Raw genomic sequence first — 24,216 nt, 5'->3', positions numbered from 1 at the left:
ATCAAAGCCTGGTGCGCAGATCTGCTGACTTTCCTTTCATGTTCATTGGTGCGTTGTGGGTGTTTTCCAATGCACGAGGCCCATTCCTGCCTGGCTCCCTGAGTTTTCTTCCAAGCTGCTCTCCCCAGGCCCACCCAGAGCCCCCTGCTCTGCTCCCCCTTGGATCCCCGCTGCCTGGAGTCCCTATCCCCTCCAGGAGGCCGCCTGTGCCCTCACCCTTCCACCTCTGCCCGGGGACACCTGCCCCTCGCCATTGCTGTTGTTGTTTAGTCACCAAGTTTTGTCTGACTCTTTGTGACACCGTGGACTGTAGCCCGCCAGGTTCCTCTGTCCATGGATTCTCCAGGCAATAATACTGGAGTGGGTTGCCGTTTCCTCCTGCAGCGGGTCTTCCCAAACCAGGGATTGGACATGTGTCTCTGGCTTGGTGGGTGAATTCTTTAACTTCTGACCCACCAGGGAAGCCCTCCCCTCACTGAGCACTGTTCAGAGAGCCCCCCACACCCCGCTGCCCTCCCAGCCACCTGAGGCTGGCTGAGCCCACTGCGTGTCTCCAAGCCTGCGCCCACGGGGCTGTAGGCACTGTCTCTCCCCAGAAGGTTAGCTCTTTGAGGGGAGTGACTTTTGCTTCTTTTGCTCTTTGCCGCACTCCCAGCATGCCTAGTGGTGGTAAACACTCAGTAGTGACTCTTCCTTAAGAGATGGAAGGCGTCACTCGCCCTGCACACCTGCCCAGGCTGGGGTCCATCCCCGGGGGATATTCCAAGGCCCCGTGGCTGGTTCCAGCTCCGGCACTGGCTCAGACCTGGGGCTAGGGTCGGTGAGGACTGGCTGGGCCAGAGCTTCCTGCACCCCCAGGCCAGCTCCCCACACCCCCCCTGGGGGGCCTCCTCTTCCTGTCGGCTGCACCTGCGGTCCTCCCTAAGCTGTGATGGGCCCCGCGGGGCTCCTGACCCCGAGTCTCGTCTCCTGGTCCGAGGGGTGGTCCTCCAGCTCGGCTGGGTGACAGCTGCCTGAGCTCTGGACCCACCTACACTCGGGAGGAAAGAGGCTGCCTTCGCGAGCAGCTCCAGGGCGCCAGACCAGGGGCGGGCAGAAGGGCGGCCTCAGCACAGACAGCGACCAGCACAGGCCTCACGGGGCTTTGCCCTCTGTTTTCCCATCACCTCCAGGTCACCAGCAAATTCAGCCAAACTTGCAGAGAAGCAGATGCCCCACTGGTCCCCCACCCTCTGGTAAGGCTCAAGCGTGCTGCCATAAACAGCAATGGGCACCGGGTGCTGGGAACTTGTGAGGTGCTCACCTTCTTTTCAGTTCAGCTCAGTTCAGTCGCTCAGTCGTGTCCGACTCTCTGCGACCCCATGGACTGCAGCGCGCCAGGCCTCCCTGTCCATCACCAACTCCCGGAGTTCACTCAAACTCATGTCCATTGAGACGGTGATGCCACCCAACCATCTCATCCTCTGTCGTCCCCTTCTCCTGCCTTCAATCTTTCCCAGCATCAAGGACTTTTCCAATGAGTCAATTCTTCACATCAGGTGGCCAAAGTATTGGAATTTCAGCTTCAGCATCAGTCCTTCCAAAGAATATTCAGGACTGATCTCCTTTAGGATGGACTGGTTGGATTTCCTTGCAGTCCAAGGGACTCTGAAGACTCTTCTCCAGCACCACAGTTCAAAAGCATCAATTCTTCGGCGCTCAGCTTTCTTCACAGTCCAACTCTCACATCCATACATGACTACTGGGAAAACCATAGCCTTGACTAGACAGACCTTTGTTGGCAAAGTAATGTCTCTGATTTTTAATATGCTACCTAGGTTGGTCATAACTTTTCTTTCAAGGAGTAAACGTCTTTTAATTTCATGGCTGCAGTCACCATCTGCAGTGATTTTAGAGCACACACAAAAAAAGTCTGTCACTGTTTCCACTGTTTCCCTATCTATTTGCCAGGAAGTGATGGGACCGGCTGCCGTGATCTTAGTTTTCTGAATGTTGAATTTTAGGCCAACTTTTTACTCTCCTCTTTTACTTTCATCAAGAGGCTCTTTAATTTTTCTTCGCTTTCTGCCATAAGGGTGGGGTTATCTGAATATCTGAGGTTATTGACATTTCTCCCGGCAATCTTGATTTCAGCTTGTGCTTCCTCCAGCCCAGCATTTCTCATAATGTACTCTGCATATAAGTTAAATAAGCAGGGTGACAATATACAGCCTTGATGTACTCCTTTCCTGATTTGGAACCAGTCTGTTTTTCCATGCCCAGTTCTAACTGTTGCTTCTTGACTTGCACACAGATTTCTCAAGAGGCAGGTCAGGTGGTCTGGTATTCCCATCTCTTTAAGAATTTTCCAGAGTTTGTTGTGGTCCACACAGTCAAAGCCTATGGTATAGTCAATAAAGCAGAAGTAGATGTTTTTGTGGAACTCTCTTGCTTTTTTGATGATCCAACGGATGTTGACAATTTGATCTCTGGTTCCTCTGCCTTTTCTAAACCCACCTTGAACGTCTGGAATTTCACAGTTCACCTTCTTTCACATTACTTTAAAAGTTATTTACACTTCCCTAGTGGCTCAGTGGTTAAGAATCTGCCTGCCAATGGAGGGGACACGGGCTCCATACCTGATCCAGGAAGATCCCGCATGCCGCGGGGCAACTAGACTCGTGCACCCCTACTGAGCCTGTGCACCACAACCAGAGGAGCCACTGCCATGAGAGGCCTGTGCACCCCAACTCGAGAGGAGCCCCTGCTCTCAGGAGGCAGAGCAAGCCCGTAGGCAGCAACAAAGACCCAGCACAGCAAGAAATAAATATATAAATACTTTTTAAAAGAAGCTCAAACTCCAATACTATGGCCACCTGATGCGAAGAACTGACTCATTTGAAACGACCCGGATGCTGGGAAAGATTGAAGGCAAGAGAAGGGGACGACAGAGGATGAGATGGTTGGATGGCATCACTGACTGGATGTACATGAGTTTGAGCAAGCTCCAGGTGTTGATGATGGACAGGGAGGCCTGGCGTGCTGCAGTCCATGGGGTCGCAGAGAGTCGGACATGACTGAGCGACTGAACTGAATTGCACATTTATGTGAAGTGACTGGCTGGACCCCCGTCTCCACAGGTGCAGGGCTCACTGCCGTGTCCTCAGCTCTGCTTTGCTAGTAACTGGCGTGAAGAGGGCCGTTCTGTCACACAAGCTACATCGCAAATCCCGGCAATTATTTTGCCCACAAATCTTCCATTTGAGCAGGTGTGGAGGGGGCAGTCTACTGCTGCACCACTTGGAATCCGCTGGTGATTTGCAGCCTGGGGCCTGAAATTATCTGAAAGTTTGGTGACTCACGCCGGGGAAGGATGCTGCCTCCAGGCTGAGGCTTCAGCTGGGGCTACCAGCCGGGACACCCACGTGCAGCCTTCCCATGTGGCCAGGGCTTTCTCAGAACGAGGAAACTGGCTCCAGGGCAGAGAGTCCAGAAAAGAGAGCCAGGAGGAAGCCCTCTGTCTGTCATGCCCTAGTCTGGAGAGCCACTCCACCTGCCCCCCACGCCTGCTGTTTGTCAGGGCATCCCGAACACCCGCCGAGGTCCGAGGGGTGTCCTGGTGGAGAGCAGCGGGGTTCTGGAAGACCACTCAGGACTGGATGTGCTGCTCTGGCCATTTCTGGAAAATATTATCTGTCATAAGGGGCTGCAAATGCCTTCAATGTCCTAGGAGAAAAATTACTCCTACCTACCTAGAATTCTGTGGGAGAAGGACATGGCAACCCACTCCAGTACTCTTGCCTGGAAAACCCCAGGGACAGAGGGGCCTGGTGGGCTGCTGTCTGTGGGGTCGCACAGAGTTGGACACAACTGAAGCGACTTAGTAGTAGTAGCAGCAGAATTCTGTACCCTGCCAACCTATCAGTCAGGTGATTGAAAGTGCGAGCTCTCGAAAGTTCACTCCTGTGACGGTCTCAGTTCAGTTCAGTTCAGTCGCTCAGTCGTGTCTGACTCTCCGCGACTCCATGAATCACAGCACGCCAGGCCTCCCTGTCCATCACCAACTCCCGGAGTTCACTCAAACTCATGTCCACAGAGTCGGTGATGCCATCCAGCCATCTCATTCTCCGTCGTCCCCTTCTCCTCCCATCCCCAACCTTTCCCAGCATCAGAGTCTTTTCCAGTGAGTCAACTTGTCGCATGAGGTGGCCAAAGTATTGCAGTTTCAGCTTTAGCATCAGTCCCTCCAATGAACATCCAGGATTGATCTCCTTTAGAATGGACTGGTTGGATCTCCTTGCAGTCCAAGGGACTCTCAAGAGTCTTCTCCAACACCACAGTTCAAAAGCATCGATTCTTCGGCGATCAGCTTTCTTCACAGTCCAACTCTCACATCCATACATGACCACGGGAAAAACCATTGCCTTGACTAGACGGACCTTGGTTGGCAAAGTAACGTCTCTGCTTTTTAATGTACTATCAAGGTTGGTCATAACTTTCCTTCCAAGGAGCAAGCGTCTTTTAATTTCATGGCTGCAATCAACATCTGTAGTGATTTTGGAGCCCAAAAAAATAAAGTCTGATACTGTTTCCACTATTTTTCCATCTATTTTCCATGAAGTGATGGGACCAGATGCCATGATCTTCGTTTTCTGAATATTGAGCTTCAAGCCAATCTTTTCACTCTCCTCTTTCACTTTCATCAAGAGGCTTTTGAGTTCCTCTTCACTTTCTGCCATAAGGGTAGTGTCATCTGCATATCTGAGGTTATTGATATTTCTCCCGACAATCTTAGAAAGCCGCTAAAAGAACACTCTACCAAAACAAAGGAGGAGAGCGAGGGTGCAGAAGACACTGTCCTGCAGGGAAGAAGGAAGGCAAGTCCTGAGGTGACAACTAACTGGGAGGCCACGAGATCAGCCAGACAACTAAGAGCAGGAGGGCGTGGTGTCCCAGGGGCAACTGTGCAGGAAAACATGCACTCGGAAGGCGCTGACGTAGCAGCCTGTGCATCTGTCACTAGGAAGTGATATTTAGAACCACTGTAGTGGTAAGTGATCACACGCAGAATGAAACAGATGACAAGGGGACTGATTGAATAAAACGGAGCCGGGAAACAGGGTATGTACAGACCCTTCATATGTGGCCATGGTCAAAGTGCAGATACAGGAATCATAGACCTTAGTGTTTGGCAGTAATCCATTAGCCAAACAGGGGAAGAGTGAAACTGAGCCTCTGACATACCACAAACACACACAAATAGTTTCCAGGAGGATTAAAGACAAAAACGTGGAAGGCATGTCTGTAAAGTCTTTAGAAAATGGAGATTTTCCAGGCAAGAATACTGGAGTGGGTTGCCATGCCCTCCTCCAGGGGATCTTCCCCACCCAGAGTTAGAAACCGAGTCTCCTGCATTGGCAGATGGATTCTTCACCACTGAGCCACCTGGGAAGCCCAAGGTTTGATGCTGTTGGTTTCAGAAGTGCTCACACTGTTGGTTTCAGAAGTGCTGTTGGGTAAAGCGTTTGCCCACACTGTGGCAGACCTGGGTTCGATCCCTGGGTCACAAAGAGCCTCTGGAGAAGGAAATGGCGACCTACTCCAGTACTCTTGCCTGGAAAATCTCAAGGACGGAGGAGCCTGGTAGGCTACAGTCCATGGGGTCGCAAAGAGTTTGACACGACTAAGTGACTTCACTCACTTTTCACTAAAGGGCCCAGCAGAGTTGGGGTAAAAACACCTAGGGTTAGAGTTTGGGGAGGAAGGGGTTTATTTAAACTGTGTTTCTGAAACAGGATTCTGAATAAATGAGGATTCCGGTGGAACCGGGGCTGGGGCAGGGCTGCAGGTTTCCTGACCAGGTGTAAATCATCGGGCAGGTTGGAGGGGGAAGGTGTTTGCCTGTGCGCACAGGGGCCGCATAGACTTTGATGTCCACACCCCCATCCCCCTACCCCCGCCCCTCGCGGCGGTCTGCAGCAGTCCAGGAAGGGGCCCTGGGGTCCCCAGCAGGACTCAGTGCCCGGAGGTGGCTGCGGCCTCGTCCACGGGCGCGCAGAACAGCGACCCGGACTCCGCCGCGTGCTCGCCCGGCCACAAGGTCGCCGTTTGCGCCTGACGTCGTGGGCCCTCCCGGTAGTTTGTTTACCGTCCTGCGTCACCGGGAAACGTCCGCCGCGGCCAGGGACAAAAGGTTTTTCCCTGGTGAGTCCCGCCGGACAGAGGGCGTTCGGGGGCGGCACGTCCCGGGAACAAATCTGGTCCCGGGAGCGATGACAGACCCCCCCCTCCATCACAGCGGGAACGACATGCCAAACCTCCCTGACCTGGCGGGCAGTTCCCACCCGTGGGCCTCCCCCTCCCCCACTGCCTTCACCACCGGGCACTCTGCATCGCGGCCGCGCAGGGTCACTCCCGTTCCCTAGGCTCCGCAGCGTCCCTGCTCCCCCAGGGCCCTCCCAGGACCCTGTTTAGACCCTAGGCATCCTAGAACCCAGCCCAGACTCCTACCCTGGGCTCTGACACTTTGCCTATATATCTCTGAACACATTCTCCTGCAGCCAAATGTGGATGCCAAAAGCCGCCCTGTTTTCTCCCCAGGGGCCAATCAAATTACCTGCCCATTGGCGCTGTCAGGCAAGCAATCCGATGACAGTGAGGGAAAGAGCAGGCCAGGCCTAAGCACTGCCCGGACAGGTGAGGGCCCTGGGGTGGGAGGAGACTGAGGGGCAGGTGGAATGCTTCATACTCCCTTCCAGGGCCTGGTGGCCTCCCTGGATGGGCCCACAGTAGTGTGGACCACAGCAGGACTGGAGCCAGGTGGTCCCGTGTGGCAGGCCAGTGAGGTGGAAGCCATGCACAGGGTCCGTATGGCCCACGAGCCCTGACTCACCGCTAGGCAGACTTTCTCCACGTCCTGCAACCTCTGAACCTGAAAGGAGAAAGGGAAATCCAGATGCAAGTGGCCGGGGCAGGCAGGCATCTGAGCGCCGCGGCGCCCGTCCAGCCCCAGTGAGAGTTTCCGAGAGCGCCCCCTGCCGGCGGCGGGGCCTCTCCTTCCCGCTTCCACTGTCAGCCTCGAGGCTCCCGGGGCAGCCACGGAGGCGTCCCACGTGGTCCACGTCCGTTCTGCAGGAGAGGATCGGCACCCGGGGGAGGGGTTCTAAACTCACACGGGCCCAGACATCAGGGCCCCTGAGGCCGAGAAGCACAGCGAGGGACCCTGCCTGGCTGAGAACGCAGAGCGTCCATCCCCAGCTGCAGACCCCCTAACCTGGCCCTCCCCAGCGCCTGGGCACCGTGTCTCCCCAGGCAGGGGCGGTGGTTGGGGTGGAGGAGGCACAGGGGTGGTCATGCGCTGGGCTGTGCAGTCAGACTGCCCAGGTTTGAGTCCCAGTTCTGCCTCTTATGGTCTGTGGTCGTGGTGGGCAAACACCTTCCTGTCTGACTGTCAGCTTCATTGTGGAGATGACGACCACCCTGCTGGGGTGCCCTGCAGACCTCCAGTCAGAACAACCCCCTGGCCACACTATGACCCAGGACACCCCTCTGGCCACACTGTGACCCAGGACACCCCTCCAGCCACGCTATGACACAGGATACCCCTCCAGCCACACTATGATGGAGGCAGACTGGCATCCTGAGCTAGGTACTGGGTTCTGTGCTATCACACAGCATCTCTCCCAGGTGTTCTTATGTCCCACTCTTTAGGTGGAGAAACTGAGACCCAGAGCACTAAAGTAAATGGTCCAATGTCACACAGCCAGAGAGGGTCCGCATGGACCCAACCCGGCCTGATGCCAAAGCCTGTCCCCTTGGCCACCAAGGTCTCCTGTCTCTGAGCAGTGGGTGGGGGTCAGGCTCTCATCTGGAAAACAGAAGCTCTGGGAGTTTCCAGGAGAGGAAGTTGAATATAGGAAATTTGTTACACATGTGAGGGAAGTAACTAGATGCCGAAATGGGAATGAGTGGTGGGGCCATGGGAAATTAGCCAGGGCTCCTGGCCAGGCTGGAACCACGCAGGCCTGCCTAGGAGGCCACAGCGGAGGAGCCCTTGAAAGCAGAGGGAGGGGACAGATGCTCTGGCTCCAGTACGTCCCCACCCTCCAGCCTCTCCCCCGCCAGACCCCTCGGGCGTCCAGAGGAGCCAGGGCTAGGCAGTGCTGGCGGAAGGACCTGGAGGATGTGGGCCGTGACGGGACAGAGCAGCCGGATGCCCTGTTCCAGGGGTGTCTCCCGAGAGGTCAGCCCCGAACTGAGTCTTGAGAAATGTAGTGAAGCCAAGCAGGACCCTCTGGGGCCTTCCTGGGACAGACCTCCCTACTCGTGTCATCCACCTGCCTCTTGTCTGTAGAAAAACGTTAGCCAAAGAATAAATGTGGTCAGAGAAATGAGAAAACCCAGAGAGAAAGGAAAGCAGTCAAGTGAGACAAAATAGTAAGAGGCTAGTCATTAAACTAAGCGCAGCACAAAGTCAGGGACCTTTAGATCTTCCCAGGAACTGTAGACAGTATTTTGAGCCCCACCCCTTGAGCTGTTTTGCAGACACCGAAACCCCTGCCCAATGGGAGAACTTAACTGTGTGCTGCCCACAAGATGTGGACCCCAGACCAGATGGAACCAGAAGGTTGGTGATGCTGACCCCTGGTTGCCTCACAATCAGAAGACTGTCCATGCGCTGATCATGGCCCCTGCAACCCTCTGCCCTGGCATAGCCCTCTCCTACGTGATCTCCAAGCAAAACCCAGGGAGTGAGGAGTTGTCTTTTGGACATAAGTCCACCTTCTACCAAGACTGCAGTTTCCCCAATAAAACCATCTTTCATGTTACCTAACACTTGTCTCTCAGTATTGATTTCTTGATCGACCTGCAGCTGAACCTGAGTTTGCTAACAGTAGGAGTTTGACATCAGAATAAAGGTCATTCCAAAAACAGGATGAATAGAAGCCCAGGCACAGAGTCGGTTTTGTAGGAGTGACCTGAGACCTGCTGCCATGGAAACATACCAGCTCCTGTCCTGCTGGACCACCCGTGCCTCTGACAACGCCCGCCCCCCACCCCGGGCTGGGGACCCCTTCTTAGGAGCCCCCACTTCCTTCCTGCCTCTGTTGCAGTCAGGGTGGAGGGGGGACCCTCAGGCTCCTGCCTATCAGACATGGAGGCAGGCAGGTGACCCAGGTTCTGCAGGTCAGAAACACACATCAGGACCCCCTCACGGCCAGGGTCACACCTGCTGCCCGCTTTGGGCTCGTTCCTGACACCACCATCTGGGGGTGGCTGGCTCCCACCCACTGCAGACTCAGGGAGCCCCCCTGCCCTTTCCGTTTTTAATTGGCTACTGTTGATTTCTGTATCTATTCTCAAGAACTCTGTCACAGCTTCTTTCAGGAGGAAATCAGCTCACATGTTGTTAACAAGGGGTTGGCTTTTCTCCTTTTGAGATGGATATTTTCCAGACTCCTAAAGTCTAGTTAGAGAACTCATGGTGCTTGAGATGAACCCTCTCAGAACCGTGTGCTTTCCTACTCAGTCACTGGTCACACAGCTTGGACTATAGACTGTGGACCCCAGGGAGGCAGGGCTACAGGCTCAGGCTGGCAGCTGGATCATTGGGACTGTAAGAGTCTCCCCACTTTGGGCAGACCCAGAACAGACCAAAGAACTGCTCCTGCCTCGGGCAGAGCCGGGAGTTGCTGGGACTCATTGGCTCCGCAGTACTGGCCTGCAGACTGTCCAGAGGCCCCCAGTGGCCCCTAAATGCCTTATGTGTGTTAGTCACTCAGTCGAGTCCTATTCTTTGCGGCCCCGTGGACTGTAGCTTGCCAGACTCCCCTGTCCATGGGATTGTCTAGGCAAGAATACTGCAGCGGGTAGCCACTCGCTTCTCCAGCGGATCTCCCCAACGCAGGGATGGAACCCAGGTCTACCTGCACTGCAGGCGGACTCTACGTCTGAGCCACCCTTGTCAATCTATAAATCCCCAAGATGAGATGTGTGGGCAGAACTGGTGGCCATGGTCACATCTCAAGGAGGGGTCTCCTGCTGTTTTGGGGGATAGGGGACCTGGCGTGGGGGGGGGTTGGGGTGGGGGGGTGAGTCTCGGCGATCTAGCGCTGACCCCTCCCTGCTTACTGACAGGTGTGCCGCCCTGCCTTCATCATGCGTCATATGCAGCCTGTGGAGCGGCGGGTCTCCACCCGAGTCAGCACTGAAGTCACCTTCGCCGGGTGGGCTTGTCGGCGCCCAGATCGCCGGGTCCGCCGCCCGGGTCCTGCAGAATGTTTGCTTCTGTAACTAGTTCCCAGCACGTGGGACGCTGCGGCCCGAGACCACGATTGTCAGAGCCGCCCCTCTAGACTGTAAGGTTCGCTCGGCAGGAAGAGGCAGGTAGGTGGTGCACGTGAAAAAATCAATCAGGAGAACGACGGAAACGGCAAGAGGGGTGCAGACCAGGAAGGAAGCCCGCGCACGCTGGGCGTGGCGAGTCCGCTTCCAGCGCAGCCCCGCTGCGGCGGGGGCGCAGCTGGAAGCCCGGAGCCTTTGTGATGTCACAGCCCCGCCCACCGGGAGAATGGTTGCCATGGCGACGTAGACCTAAGGCCTGGGCTCGCGGAGCCCTGGGGCAGCAACTCCGACGCTTCGGAGCGAGCACCGGTGGGTGCGCTCGGGACCTGGGCTGGAGCCAGGGGCGCGGTCGGGGCGGACACCTCTCGCGCCTTTCCAAGCCCCTGTCGCAAGGCTCCCTGTTCCTTACTCATCGCATAGCCAGCCGTCTAGCAACCCCTCTTCCCTCCAGGCCCATGCACCCTCGCCACACGCCCGGACGGTCCAGACATGGGTGTGGGGAGGCCCGGCCCTGCTACAAGCCGAGCACCCCGATTCCTTTCGTGGAGGCTGCAGCAAGCATGCGGCTGGAAGGGTGCAAGCTTTGGAGTCAAGGAATCTCGGGCGGGAGTCCCAGCCTCGGCCCTTCCTGGCTGTGTGACTTTGGACAGTTTGCCACTTTGTTTCCTCCTCTGCAGAATGCAGACTAGCTCCGCAAATAGTGAAAACAAGCGCCATGGTGGGGCGAAACGCTTGATGAGCCGCCAATGAGTGCCACCCCCGGTCCTCAGGGAGCTTACATTCTGGGGGAATTAGGTAATCGATCGTCGTTAAAGGGATACATCAGCTCTTGGAAACTGGTTAAAGGGAAGAGGATGCTTCTGGGGAGGGGCTGGCCTGAGTGCTGGGCGAGGGTGGGAGGGGCCGAGGCTCCGGCGGCTCTGCGGGCAGGACCAGCCCTGGGCTGCTGGAAGCACGCGGGGCGGAGGAGGGAGGCGCTGCGGGTCGGAGCTGCAAGTGTCCTCCTCCTGGTGAGCTTTGGGCAGGTGCCCGCTGTTCTCAGCAGCCGTCGGCGGAGGGCGGGCTGCGGGCTGGACCCACCCGGCTCAGACACTGTCTCTCCCCAGCCTGGGAGTCTCCTCTAGCCGATGTCAGGTTTCTCAGTGCACGCTTCCTCCTCGGCGCCGATGTCGGAGATCCTGCCTCCTATGGTCTCCAAGAGCGTCACTTTCAACAGTAAGTGCTGGGCTGGGAGGGCTTGCGCAGCGTCAGAGGCAGCCTTAGGGGGCCTGGGGCGGCGGGTTCAAGGTGGAGTCAAGGCGACAGCGATTCTAAGCCAGGCCACCGACCAGAAATCACAGGCTTTGCCAGCTTCCCTAGAAACCACATGCTGTAATCCCTAGGGCTGCTGTAGCCAAGCCCCACCCCAGCCTGGGGCTTAACCCTCAGAGTGTATTGTTTCACAGCTGCCGGGACCTGGAGTCCCGGGCAGGGATGCTTCCATTCTGAGGCAGGAGCGGACCCTGCGCCCTGTGCGCGCGCAGCTTCCGGTGGTGTGCTGGCGCCCTCTGGTGGTGATCGGCAGAAGCGTCGCCTTGGTCTCTGCCTCACCTTCACTCCATCCTCAAGTTCGACGTGTGTGTCCGTTATTTCCCCTTCTTATTAAGGCTGTGCACACTCGCCCAGTGTGACCTCACCAGAGTCACATCTGCAGCCACTCTCTTTTCAAGCAGGGCTGCACGCTATGGCGCCGGGCGTTGGGACTTCAGATCTTCAAAAGCATTCGTTTGAGGGGGGAACACAGCTCACCCCAAGACAGGCCTCGAGGAGGATGCTGCCGTGGAGGCGGGGCTCGCTCAGCCTTCCTGCAGCCTCAGCTGCTGGCCAGCCCCCCGTGCTGGAGGCCCGCACCTCCTCCCCGGGCTCCCGCTGAGTGGCCCCAGGCGTGGCCGCGGGGCTGAGGGGCAGAACTGGCCACACACCCTCTGCTTTGGTTTACTGGTCCTGAGCTTCCGATTCCAAAGGGTGTTGAGAGCCCCCGTGTGAAACTCCACCTTCCCGGAGGCTCCGCTGTGTTCTCTCTCCCTCCAAGCTTGACGCCCGCTGTGCTCACACCTTGCACACATCCACACAAATGCACGCACAGCCTGTCCTTTCTCACACCAATCGACACACAACAGAAACTCTCCCTGTGCCTTCTTCCCCATCAACCCAGATGCTGTGCAGACTGCTGCCTATCAAACCTTGAGCTCCTGTAAACCTAGAGCTTCCAACAAAGGCGCTTCCACGTGTGCGGGCAGCAGTCTCTGTTGGCGGCTGCTGTCCATGGCTGTCCCTCTTACACTGTGTGCTTTACGCCCTCCCACTTTCTCATCCGCTCTGTTCCGGAGTAAACTGAAAAATGAAGAAAGGTTGAACTGGGGTTCCCAGAGAAAAGATAGCTTTGAAATGTTTACAGATAACAAAATAAATCTAAATGCGCTCACACAAAACAATGCAACATAATGGTGCTGTTGACGGAAACAATATTCACAACCTACAAGTTCGGAATTATGTTTCATTCCCTGGGGATATTTGGGCTTCCTCGTGGTAAAGAACCGCCTGCTAACGCAGGAGACTCAGGAGATGCGGGTTCAGGCCCTGAGTTCGGAAGATCTCCTGGAGCAGGAAAAAGCGGCTCACCCCAATAGACTCGGAATTATGTTTCATTCCGTGGGGATACTTGGGCTTCCTCGTGGTAAAGAACCGCCTGCTAACGCAGGAGACTCAGAAGGTGCGGGTTCAGTCCCTGAGTTCGGAAGATCCCCTGGAGCAGGAAACGGCAGATCACCCCAATAGACTCGCCTGGGGAGTTTCATGGACAGAGGACCCTGGCAGGCTACAGTCCACGAGGACGCAAAGACTCAGACCTGACTGAGCACACACAAAAGTTGAGTTATGTTTTGTTCAGTGTGAATTTGTAGGACTTCGCACCTGGGAGAAACAGTGAGAGAACTGCGACAAGCAGGGGAGGGAGGAGGCGGGCTGCAGAAGTCCTGCAGGTTGGGCGCAAGTTAGGGAGCCCTAACAGCCAAAGGTTAGTGTTAATGAAAGAAAACCAGAGAGCACGGATTAGGGGAAGTTAGCGCTTCTCCAAGTGTGGGGAGATGCAGGAGTCTGGGCTCGCTGAAATCATTCCTTTCATGTGCCTGCCACCTCCCTGGGGCCAGTGTCCTTCCTTTTCCATTGGCACTGGAGCCCTGGGATCACAGGTATTGTTCTCCTTCCTGGGTGCCCTGGAGGGCAGGAGTCACTTCAGACTGTGACTTCCTTGTTTATTGATGTGGCGGAAAATACTCCATTCTCAGAGGGGAGGGTGTTCTGGGCCGTGAGCTGGGGATGAGGTGAGGTGCTGGAGGAAGAGACAGAGGCCACTGTGGGCCAGTGTGTGGGGCCCTGTGGGCATGGGGAGGACCGTTTGTCTCTGCTGGGATGATGGAGACAGCCCAGGTCTACGAGTGTGTGACTGGGGCACCATTCCTCCCACCTTGAGCGGGGGTCGGGGGGAGAAATGGCCACAGCTCCATTGAGACATGGCTAGTCCGTGCCCTGGTATTGAGGGCAGAGGACCTTGGTGGGAAGCTTGGCCAGGTGGAGGGGCTGGCCAAAACAGAACGGAACCCAGGCTTCCCAGGCAGAGCTGGGGGGGCAGGGCTGCAGCAACCCTACTTCTGGGAGACTCGGCCTGTGGCTGGTCCCCCTGTCTCTGGGGGCTCCTGACATCCAGGCCAGAACCCGCCTGAGCCTCTTGGGTCCATGGGTGGATTAGGGGGGAGTGATCACTGAGTGGATGGTGGTATCTCCCGAAGGCGAGACTGGGCAGGGCGAGGGGTCATTCCTGGTGAAGGAAGCGCACTGCCAGGGTCTAACCTGAGCAGGCTGGTCGGGGGCGGGGCGTGCTCCCCCATGTCTGCACCTCCCGCGCTGGGGATGCCCCCGCCCCGCATGTAGGCGTCCCTTCCCCCATCCGCTGCTGACTGTAGGGGTGGGGCTGGATGCGGTCCTTTAATTTGGTGATTTAGGGTTAGGGTTAGGTCCCTTCCCCCATCCACTGCTGACTGTAGGGGGTGGGCTGGATGCGGTCCTTTAATTTGGTGATTTAGGGTTAGGGTTAGGTCCCTTCCCCCATCCACTGCTGACTGTAGGGGGTGGGCTGGATGCGGTCCTTTAATTTGGTGATTTAGGGTTAGGGTTAGGTCCCTTCCCCCATCCACTGCTGACTGTAGGGGTGGGACTGGATGCAGTCCTTTAATTTGGTTAGGGTTAGGGTTAGGTCCCTTCCCCCATCCACTGCTGACTGTAGGGGTGGGGCTGGATGCGGTCCTTTAATTTGGTGATTTAGGGTTAGGGTTAGGGTTATGTCCCTTCCCCCATCCACTGCTGACTGTAGGGGTGGGACTGGATGCAGTCCTTTAATTTGGTTAGGGTTAGGGTTAGGTCCCTTCCCCCATCCACTGCTGACTGTAGGGGTGGGACTGGATGCAGTCCTTTAATTTGGTGATTTAGGGTTAGGGTTAGGTCCCTTCCATCCACTGCTGACTGTAGGGGTGGGACTGGATGCAGTCCTTTAATTTGGTGATTTAGGGTTAGGGTTAGGTCCCTTCCATCCACTGCTGACTGTAGGGGTGGGGCAGGATGCGGTCCTTTAATTTGGTGATTTAGGGTTAGGGTTAGGTCCCTTCCCCATCCACTGCTGACTGTAGGGGTGGGGCAGGATGCGGTCCTTTAATTTGGTGATTTAGGGTTAGGGTTAGGTCCCTTCCCCATCCACTGCTGACTGTAGGGGTGGGGCTGGATGCGGTCCTTTAATTTGGTGATTTAGGGAACATGGTTTTCAGCGATCCAGCCTTAGTCTGGGGAGCTGCAAAACCGGGCTGTCCGAAGCCCGGGCTGGCGGCCGCGTGTGGGCGCGCCTGCTCTGTGCCTGGCACCGTGCTGGAGTGCAGAGGTCAAGGGCACAGAGGCAGGCCTGCTCTCAGAGGGTTTGGGGCAGCGTGACCTGCTGCTCTCCTCTCTGCTTCTTGGATAGACCAGGCAATCCCTGCACAGAGTGCCCCCCACCCCCGCACGAGCTTACTCAGTGAGCCACCCCCCCACCCCACCATCCAGGGCTTTCCTGGGGCGCCCACACCTTCCCCACCCTCCTTCCCCAGCTTTATCTTCTAGTCGCCCTGGCCCCCTCCCCGCGCCGGTAGACTGTCATCTGCCTGAGGGCTGGGGGCTCTCTGTTTGCCTCTAAGGCTGCTGTCTTTTCCAAATCCCGGTACACAGAAAGTCCGCAATGAAATTCTGTTAGGCTGCAAGCTTTCCCCAAGGGTCAGGACCTTCCGGCATTGCTTTCCAATGCCATGCTGAGTTCAGCTAGAGCGTTTAGATGGGGACGGAAGAAGCAAGACTCTGCTCACAGATGACGTGATCCTGTATGTGGAGAAGCCCTGAGGAAGCTCTGCGCTCATAAATGAATGCAGCAGCACAGGAGAACACAAGGTCAGTACTCAAACGTGAGTTGTGTTTCCATATTCCAGCCATGGACAGTCCAACTTGGGAGTTAAGGGGCAGTTCCATTCACGACGGCACTGAATAGAATGGATACAGCCATGGACAGTCCAACTTGGGAGTTAAGGGGCAGTTCCATTCACGACGGCACTGAATAGAATGGATACAGCCATGGACAGTCCAACTTGGGAGTTAAGGGGCAGTTCCATTCACGACGGCACTGAATAGAATGGATATCCAGGAAAAGGGTGATGTCGTGGACGATGACCAAGCACGAAGACCCGGGAGTCAGTCTCTCCACCAGAATGACTCTCCAGCAGGTAGGCGCTGTCAGAACCTGGGACAGGACCTCCCCAGCTTCCAGGAGAGAAGTTAATGCCAAGGCGGGGGGATTCCGGGGGATTCTGGCATTTTGTGGCGTGGCTACCAGCCTCCAGCCTCCAGTCCAGCAGCAGTGGGGAGGGCGGCCTGAATTCCTGGCGTGGCTTGCTGGTGCCAGTGTAGCAGGAAGAAGTCAGTTCTGACTCCATGTTGGAACTGTTTGTTTGACTTGCTTTCCGTCACTTTTGCTATCAATCATACAGAACGGCCTGCCTCAGAGAATCCTGCCCCTCTGCCTGACTGTTAAGCGCCTTTGTCCAGAACTCTGTCCACCTATGGATGGCAAAGAAGAAACTGACACATCCCCCTGCCTGGGGCTTGCCATTCTAGGAGATGTTTGCAAGATTAATGGCCTGTTCACGTTGCTTCCTCCTCTCCTGCCGTCTCGGATCTATGAGAGAACCGGCATCCAGACCCCACTGTGTTGTTCATTCAGTTGATTGTGTCCGACTGTCTGCAACCCCATGGACTGCAGCACGCCAGGCCTCCCTGTCCATCACTGGTTCCCAGAGTTCGCTCAAACTCATGTCCATCGAGTCGGTGATGCCATCCAACAATCTCAGCCTCTGTCATCCCCTTCTCCTCCTGCCTTCCCAGCATCAGGGTCTTTTCGAGAGCCCACGAGATGGTTATTTTGAGTCGCGAGCTACCGGCTCCTCGATCTGCCGGCTCCTTGATTCAAGTCTCTTGTCTCTCAGTTTCACTGGGCTCTCACGCGGCAAGCAGAGCTAGTTGCACTTGGAAACACCAGGGTGGATATCAAGGATCGTCCTCCAAGTTGGGCTGTCTGATTGCTGAAGGGCTACACAGAGGCTGGAGCCACTTCCCTGCCACGTCTGTTGGTGGGAGTTTAGAAACAGGACCTCTTCTCTTGCTTTGGAGCCAGAGTCTTAGGAAATCTTTTCTTACAAATTTTATTTATTGATGTATTTTTGGAGAAAACCCAACTCCCATCGCAGCCCCATTGAGGAGCATAGACCCATGCCTTTCTCTTGTGGCACCTGTGCCATGGGAGTTTCTGGAGGGCAGGAGTGCCCAGGGGCTTGGGGCAGGGAGGCGTCATGCCTGTGCTGTCAGAGCCCACCTCCCGTATCTCGGTTTCCTCGGTTACCGAGAAGCAGCAGCGTCTCCCGAGTCTTGTGGGGACCGCTCCAGAGCTGACCCAGGGAGGCCCGGGGTGGGGTGAGCTCCCGCCGTCCTGGACAGGCGGGTATGGGGGAGATGCTGGGACGAACCCAGACAAAGGAAGGGCGTGTGGACAAGCGTCATGGCGGCGAGAAAGGCACCTCGAAGAGGGACCAGGAGCCTGCACAGCGGGCTGGACTCAGGGCTCAGGGCCGGGGGCCGTGGGGGCCGCTGCGGACAGGCTCTGCGCGGAGGAGGAGGGCCTGGCCGCGCGTCTCAGGACGCGCGAGCCACCGATTTGGCTGAGCTCCAGGCTCCTATAGGGCCTCCGGGGGATGTGTGGTGAGTTGTGGAGCGTTGGGGGAATCCAGCGCTGATGCGGGATCATCTCCACAGACCCAGTGACCAGCGGCTGACCGCAGCCACCCACCTGCTCTCGCTTTGTTGCCTGCCTGCCTCAGGAGGCGCCGTGGTGTCAGCTGACAGGGGAACGTCAGGGAAGGGGTCTCTGCGTCTTCCACTGCAGCCCCCGGAGGCCTGAGGAGGCTCCTAGCAGAAGGGTTTGCTGGGCGGGTGTCAGAGGCTCAGAGCCTGTGGCCTCTGTGAAAAACCATCCTGCTCTGTCCATAGAAGTAAAGGGGAGGGGTGCCCAGCGGGAGTCACAAGCTGCCGTCATGGGTCAGGCACGTGTGCTGGAACTTTTGTGGCCCGTTTTTTGCTCAGTCCTCAAAACTTCCTGGGAAAGTCAGTATAATCATCGCAGGTGTGGGAGCTAAGGGTCATCTGGCAGGTGAGACCCCAGGGCTGGAGCCTCTGAAGTCTCCCTGGCCTGATGCCATGTGCACAGCTCTCACAAGCTGCTGAGTCTTTTGCTGTGGCTGTCATTTTTGTGTCTCCCCAGAGCATGGCCCAGAATCCATGGACAATAGTTCTTCAGTCACTGAAGAAAAGAAGCAGCATGCAAAAAAAGGCAAAGGTAATTCTGGACCTGGGAGTGCTCGTCCCATCAGTGGGAGGCAAGCGCTCACCCTCAGGCCCCAGATGTCCTCAGATGTAGCTTCTGGTGGGAAGGACAGTGAGAAAAGGTTCTGTTTTCATTAGAAATTGGATACTGAAACCTGAAATAACAGGAACGTAAGCAACAAAGTAGGATTTAGTTTTCCTCCAGTAATGAGGAGTGTGGGAGGCAGACCAGGGCTCTGTGGAGCTCTATCAGAAGCAGTCCTACAAAATCTTCCAGGTGACCAGGTTCTAAGTCTTTCTGCTCCACTATCTTTACTTTCGGGTCTTTCAACCACAAGGTTGTTGCCTGGTCAAAAAATGGCTGTGGCAGCTCCAGCCATCACAGCTGCTTCCAGACAGGGAGAAGGAGGAAAGGGAAGGGCTAACTCAGCCATCCTTGGGAAAAGATCTTCCCCAGAAGCCCCACCAACAGTTTCTTGCCACACTCCATCTGTTATGGGGCCATCAGTATCTGCAAGGGAAGCTGAGAAATGTAGCTTTTCAGTGAGTTGCAAGGTCACCGCCTGTTAGGAGATAGAAAGGGATGCATCTGGCAGCACATGCCTTGTCCTCTGGGCCCTGCTGTGTCCTCCATGCCTTGGCTTCCTGGACTCCCTCCTGGTTCCTTGGCTGTCCCCACCCCCAGCCCTGTCCCGCAAGCCAGTCTGCTCCTCCTGCAGAGGTGTGCAGCTCTGAGCATGTTGCCTGAGCCTGTCCTTCTCTGGCCAAGCTCCCGCCCTGGGGCTGGGCTTCCCCATCCACCCTGCCCACGCCCACTTCCTCCTCCTGTTAGTTATCAAAACCCAAACCTGCCTAGAAGTAGAGACTGGAGGTCAGTGAACTCGTGTGCTCATCACCAGATCAGAAGCAGATGAGATTTAGCCATGTTTGTTTCACCTGTCCTTCTTCTCTTTTTTTGTCTTTGACAGAATATTTTACTGTTTCAAAATTTGTTGTTTCTTTTGAAGTGTAGTTGATTTACCCTGTTGTGCTATATAGCAAAGTGATTCAGCTATACACATATATACATTCTTTTTTATATTCTTTTCCATTATGGTTTATCCCAGGATATTGACTATCTATGCTGTACAGTGAAAGTGTTACTCAGTCATATCTCACTCTTTGCGACCCCATGGACTGTAGCCCGCCAGGCTCCTCTGTCCATGGGATTCTCCAGGCAAGAATACTGGAGTAGGTTGCCATTGCCTCCTCCAGGGGATTTTCCTGACCCAGGGATCGAACCTGCGTCGCTTGTATCTCCTGCATTGTAAGGTGGGTTCTTTACCACTCGTGCCACCTGGGAAGCCCTGTTTTGGCTGCGCTGGGTTTTAGCTGGGCACACGAGAGCTTTGTCTTCATTGTGGCATGCGGGGTCTCTAGTTGGCATCGTGTGAACCCTTAGTTGCGGCCTGTGGGATCTGGTTCCCTGACCAGGGGTCAGACCTGGGCCCCCTCCACTGGCAGCACAGAGACTTAGCTGCTGGACCCCCAGGGAGGCCCCTGTGGCGCATGTGAGGCACCACTTCTGAGGGACGGCGTGAGGTGTCTGTCTTTTTCTTTCTAACTTCACTTCCTGGGATCATCGCTGGTTGCATCCACGTTGCTACAGATGCTGCCAGGATAAACTCCAGACGTTATTTCACTCCTCCAGTGTGCATTTTTCAAATATCAGGACCTTTCTCACATGCCCAGCAGCAGATAACCAGGCCAACGTCAGACATTCCCGGTTGTCTCAGGAACGTCTTCCCACAGAAGACTTGTTCTCGTCCAAAGTCAGTTGAGATCTGAGCACCTTCAGTCTTGTCTAACCGAGCAGAGCGGCCTCTGCGCCCTTTCGCCCTCTGTGCTTGCCTGGTGGGGACGTGGTCTTACTAACCCTACAGCGTGTCCCTGTGGTGAATACGTCTGCTCCCTTCCTGGCGGTGTCACTGAGGCTGTGTCTGTCGGCCCTGCATTTCCTCTGGCTCAGCGTTAACCAGGGTGCCTGAGAGAACCTGTGTCTGCCTGTGTGTGCACACCCCCCTTCCCGATGGGCTGTGTGCCTTCACCTGCCTCCCTGGGAGCCACCTGGGAGCCCTGGGTTCAGCCTGATCCCGCATTGCCGATCCCAACTGTTCACCCACCAGTTTCTTCTACCCATGATGCTTGCATTGAGCTGAGCATGACATTAAGGGCCAGGGGTCTGCTTTATGGCTTGGCTGTCTGTCTTCACTGAGGTACCATTGCTATGCAGTGCAATGACAAACCTCCAGGTTACAGTTTGATCCATTTTGATAAATGTGTAAAACTCTGTGTACAGCCTCCACCCTGTTTGCCATCTAGAACGTTTCCCTCCTTTCTCCCGAGGATGGATGATGGTCTGCTGTCCCCATCAGTTCAGTTCAGTTCAGTCACACAGTCGTGTCCGACTCTTCGCAACCCCATGGACTGCAGCACACCAGGCCTCCCTGTCCATCACCAACTCCTGGAGTTTACTTAAACTTACGTCCATGGAATTGGTGATGCCATCCAACCATCTCATCCTCTGTTGTTGCCTTCTCCTCCCACCTTCAATCTTTCCCAGCATCAGGGTCTTTTCCAATGAGTCAGTTCTTCGCAGCAGGTGGCCGAAGTATTAGAGTTTCAGCTTCAGCATCAGTCCTTCCAATAAATATTCAGGACTGATTTCCTTAAGGATGGACTGGTTGGATCTCCTTGCAGTCCAAGGGACTCTCAAGGGTCTTCTCCAATACCACAGTTCAGAACCATCCATTCTTCCACGCTCAGATTCCTTTATAGTCTAGCTCTCACATCCATACATGACGACTGGAAAAGCCACAGCCTGCCTGCCACCGGCCGGCTGCCGGGCACCTTCATAGTCCAGCTCTCACACCCACACATGACCACTGGAAAGCCACAGCCTGCCTGCCACTGGCCGGCTGCCGGGCGCCCTTGGAGCCCCTGACGCCCCCCTTCTGTCCTTGTTCATCTCCCCACCGGAGACGGGGCTTCGCCGGCGGCAGCAGCTCCCCTCCCTTCAGTCCCCTGAGCACAGGTCCTGTCGCCCATCCTCTCCCTTCCTTCTTTCATCCTGCCTGGCCGCGTGGGACCCTTTTAGGTGTCTGAGGGCCTGGCTGGTCCAGCGGGTGCTCTGTGACAACCCTTCCGTGTGCGCATGCATCGCCGATGCGTTTGTGGGGAGATATGGGCTCCGCGTCCTCCTGCTCATCCACCATGTGCTGTTCGGAGGCTGTCTCCCCCGCGCGTACCAGGAGGACTGGAACTGCTGCTGGGATGTTAAACTTTAGAAGTTGTCACTGAACATCTACCAGAGTGACTGTACCGGCTCACAGCCCACCACCAGGTGTGAGGGCTCCGGTCACTTCGCGCCGCTCCAGCCCTGGGCACCGGCCCTTCCTTTCTGGGTTACCTTTCTGGCATGCCGCTGGGCATGCGTTAGCATCCCGTGTTCTCCGTGACCAGCGAGGGGGACGAGCTGTGTTTACGGGCATTGATGATTCTTTGCTATGAAGCACCTGCCTTCGGCCCACTTTTCTACTCGGTTGTCTGTCTCCTTAGTTTAATGATTCCTGGGCTTCCCTGGCCGCTCAATGGTAAAGCATCTGCCTGCTAATGCAAGAGACGCGAATTCGATTCCTAGGTCAGGAACGTCTCCTGAAGAAGGAAACAGCCAATCTATTCCCGTATTCTTGCCTGGGAAATCCCACGGACAGAGTCCATGGGGTCGCAAAGAGTCAGACATGACTGAGCACATACAAATTTCCTTTTAATTTGAAGATATTTTTTTAACGATGAACCCTGTTTCTTCTAAATCGAGGGTAGTAGGAAAGCAACCATATTTTTAAGCCGTTAGGTTGGAGCCCTCTGGGTTCCATTTTCTCTGACACCTGGTGAGCTGGGCTGTGGGAACATCTCCCTTATGCCTGGGTGGGGGCAACAGGACTGGGGTCCTTGGCAGCCCCAACCTCCCCAGCACCCAGGCGCTCTGCCTCGCTGCTCCCGCGGCTCCTGATGACACAGCCGCTGTGCCGGCCTCCGCGCCCCTGCAGGCAGGTGCGCACACGCCAGGGTCAGCTGGTTGCATCGCTTACAAAGGGCAGGCGGAACTTCTCTTCCTTATGGCCTCGGGGTTCCTGAGACTAAACGCGAGGACAGAGGGCCAGGAGTGTAGCAATATCTGAGACACAGGAAGGTCTGTGTTCACACGGTCTCTCAGGTGCCAGGGACAGAAGCTAAACAGGCTAAACCAGGCAGGGAAGTTTTAGAGCTGGGAGGTCCAGGCTCAGACTTCAGGCACAGCTGGATCCGAGAGAGCGTCTGCCGTTTGCGCCTGCTTTCGTGGGCACTCCCTCGCTGGGCGGCGGGGACGCCGGGACCCTGGAGGCACAGATCGCGCCTGGTTCTCCAATGGGACCTCTCCCTCCCCAGCGTCCAAGAATGTTCCTGACCAGCCAGCGAATCCTTTCCACATGTCTGGGGACGTGGACTTCTTCTTGCTCAGAGAACAGGAGCGGAACAAGTCTCTCTTGGTGAGTATCTGGAGGGAGCCTGCCCGCCTCGGCCAGAGTGCTGGTCCCCCGGCACTCTCGCTCTAGGACAGCCGATGGCTCACACCGCCTGGGAAGCCTCCTCGACTCCGCCTGGCCCCCGGTCTCTCATCCTACTCTCGTACCAGTTTCACCACTGCCATCCCTGGGCTTTTGTCACGGGGGCCCCCAGAGAGTGTCTGTCCCAGAGCCTTAGCCAGCGTGTCTTATCTTCTGCGGAACCTGGAATAGACTCTATCCCCTCCTGACACCCTCCCTGACCCCCAGGCCCTATGAGACCCCGAATGCTCTAACGTTGCACAGTCCCCTCTCACTGGACTTCTTGGGGGCCAGACACATGCACACACATGTGCACACACTGCGTGTGCACACACACAGCTGTGTCTGTGCAGTGCTTAGGAGGCCCAGGATCAGCCCTGTCCCACCGCACACGCTGTGTCTGCACGCTAGCAGAGTCTTTTGCACCCCCATGTGCCCAGCTAGTCCACCCCTCCACTTCCCTGCAGCATGACGGACCTTACCCCTCCAGGCTGAGGGGACTCACCCAGTGGGCCATGTTTCTGGGACACGTGGTCAGAGGCACAGGCGTGGCCAGTATCCCAGGCTCCCTCAGGGGCTGCCTGTGTACCCCCAGCTCAGGGCTCAGCCTCTGAGATTCCTCAGGCAGAGGCTCCCTCTGCCAACCTGACCAGGACCAAGGACACTCGGGGACAGGTAGGTCTTCCGGCTCTACCCCAGACCTGATCAGGATTCCACGGGGTGCCAGTCATGCTTCCACCTCCTGCCTGGATGGAGGGGCGACAGACCCTGAGCCCGTCTGAGAGGTGCTTGAGGCAGTGCATCCGCACACGCATGCACACACATGCACACACATACACTGTCACACTCACACACTGTTAAACACACGGACACTTGTGCACACCCCCACACATGAGCGAACACACTCACACACAGACACACACTCATCTATGCTCACCCACACACATGCACACACACCCGTGTACACTCATGCACATTCACGCACATACCCATACACACACGCACATGCACACACACGTGTACACTCACACACATTCATGCACACTCATACACGCACGCACATGCACACCCACACACATGCACACACTCACACACGTGTACACTCACGCACAGACACACTCATCCATGCTCACCCACACGCATGCACACACACCCGTGTACACTCACGCACATTCATGCACATACCCATACACACACGCACATGCACACACACGTGTACACTCACACACATTCATGCACAGACACTCATACACGCACGCACATGCACACCCACACACACACTCAC

At 56.1% G+C, this 24,216-nt stretch overlaps 1 protein-coding gene across 1 annotated transcript in view; it reads left to right on the top strand.

Moving 5' to 3' along the window:
* The first annotated feature begins 11,423 nt into the window (after positions 1-11,423).
* LOC129542614 (cilia- and flagella-associated protein 100-like) overlaps positions 11,424-24,216 on the top strand; it is a 29,928-nt gene continuing 17,135 nt past the window's right edge. The window contains 3 exon segments of the mRNA XM_088844636.1: positions 11,424-11,538; positions 18,245-18,319; positions 22,774-22,874. Coding sequence (XP_088700762.1) covers positions 11,451-11,538; positions 18,245-18,319; positions 22,774-22,874 — 264 coding nt within the window. The 5' untranslated portion in view covers positions 11,424-11,450.

Source organism: Moschus berezovskii, chromosome 16 (assembly GCF_049115385.1).
Source record: "Moschus berezovskii isolate FMDL1 chromosome 16, NW_MosBer_1.0, whole genome shotgun sequence".
Lineage (NCBI taxonomy): Eukaryota > Metazoa > Chordata > Mammalia > Artiodactyla > Moschidae > Moschus > Moschus berezovskii.
Note: the sequence above shows the minus strand (reverse complement) of the source record. Positions and strands in the feature narration are given on the sequence as shown.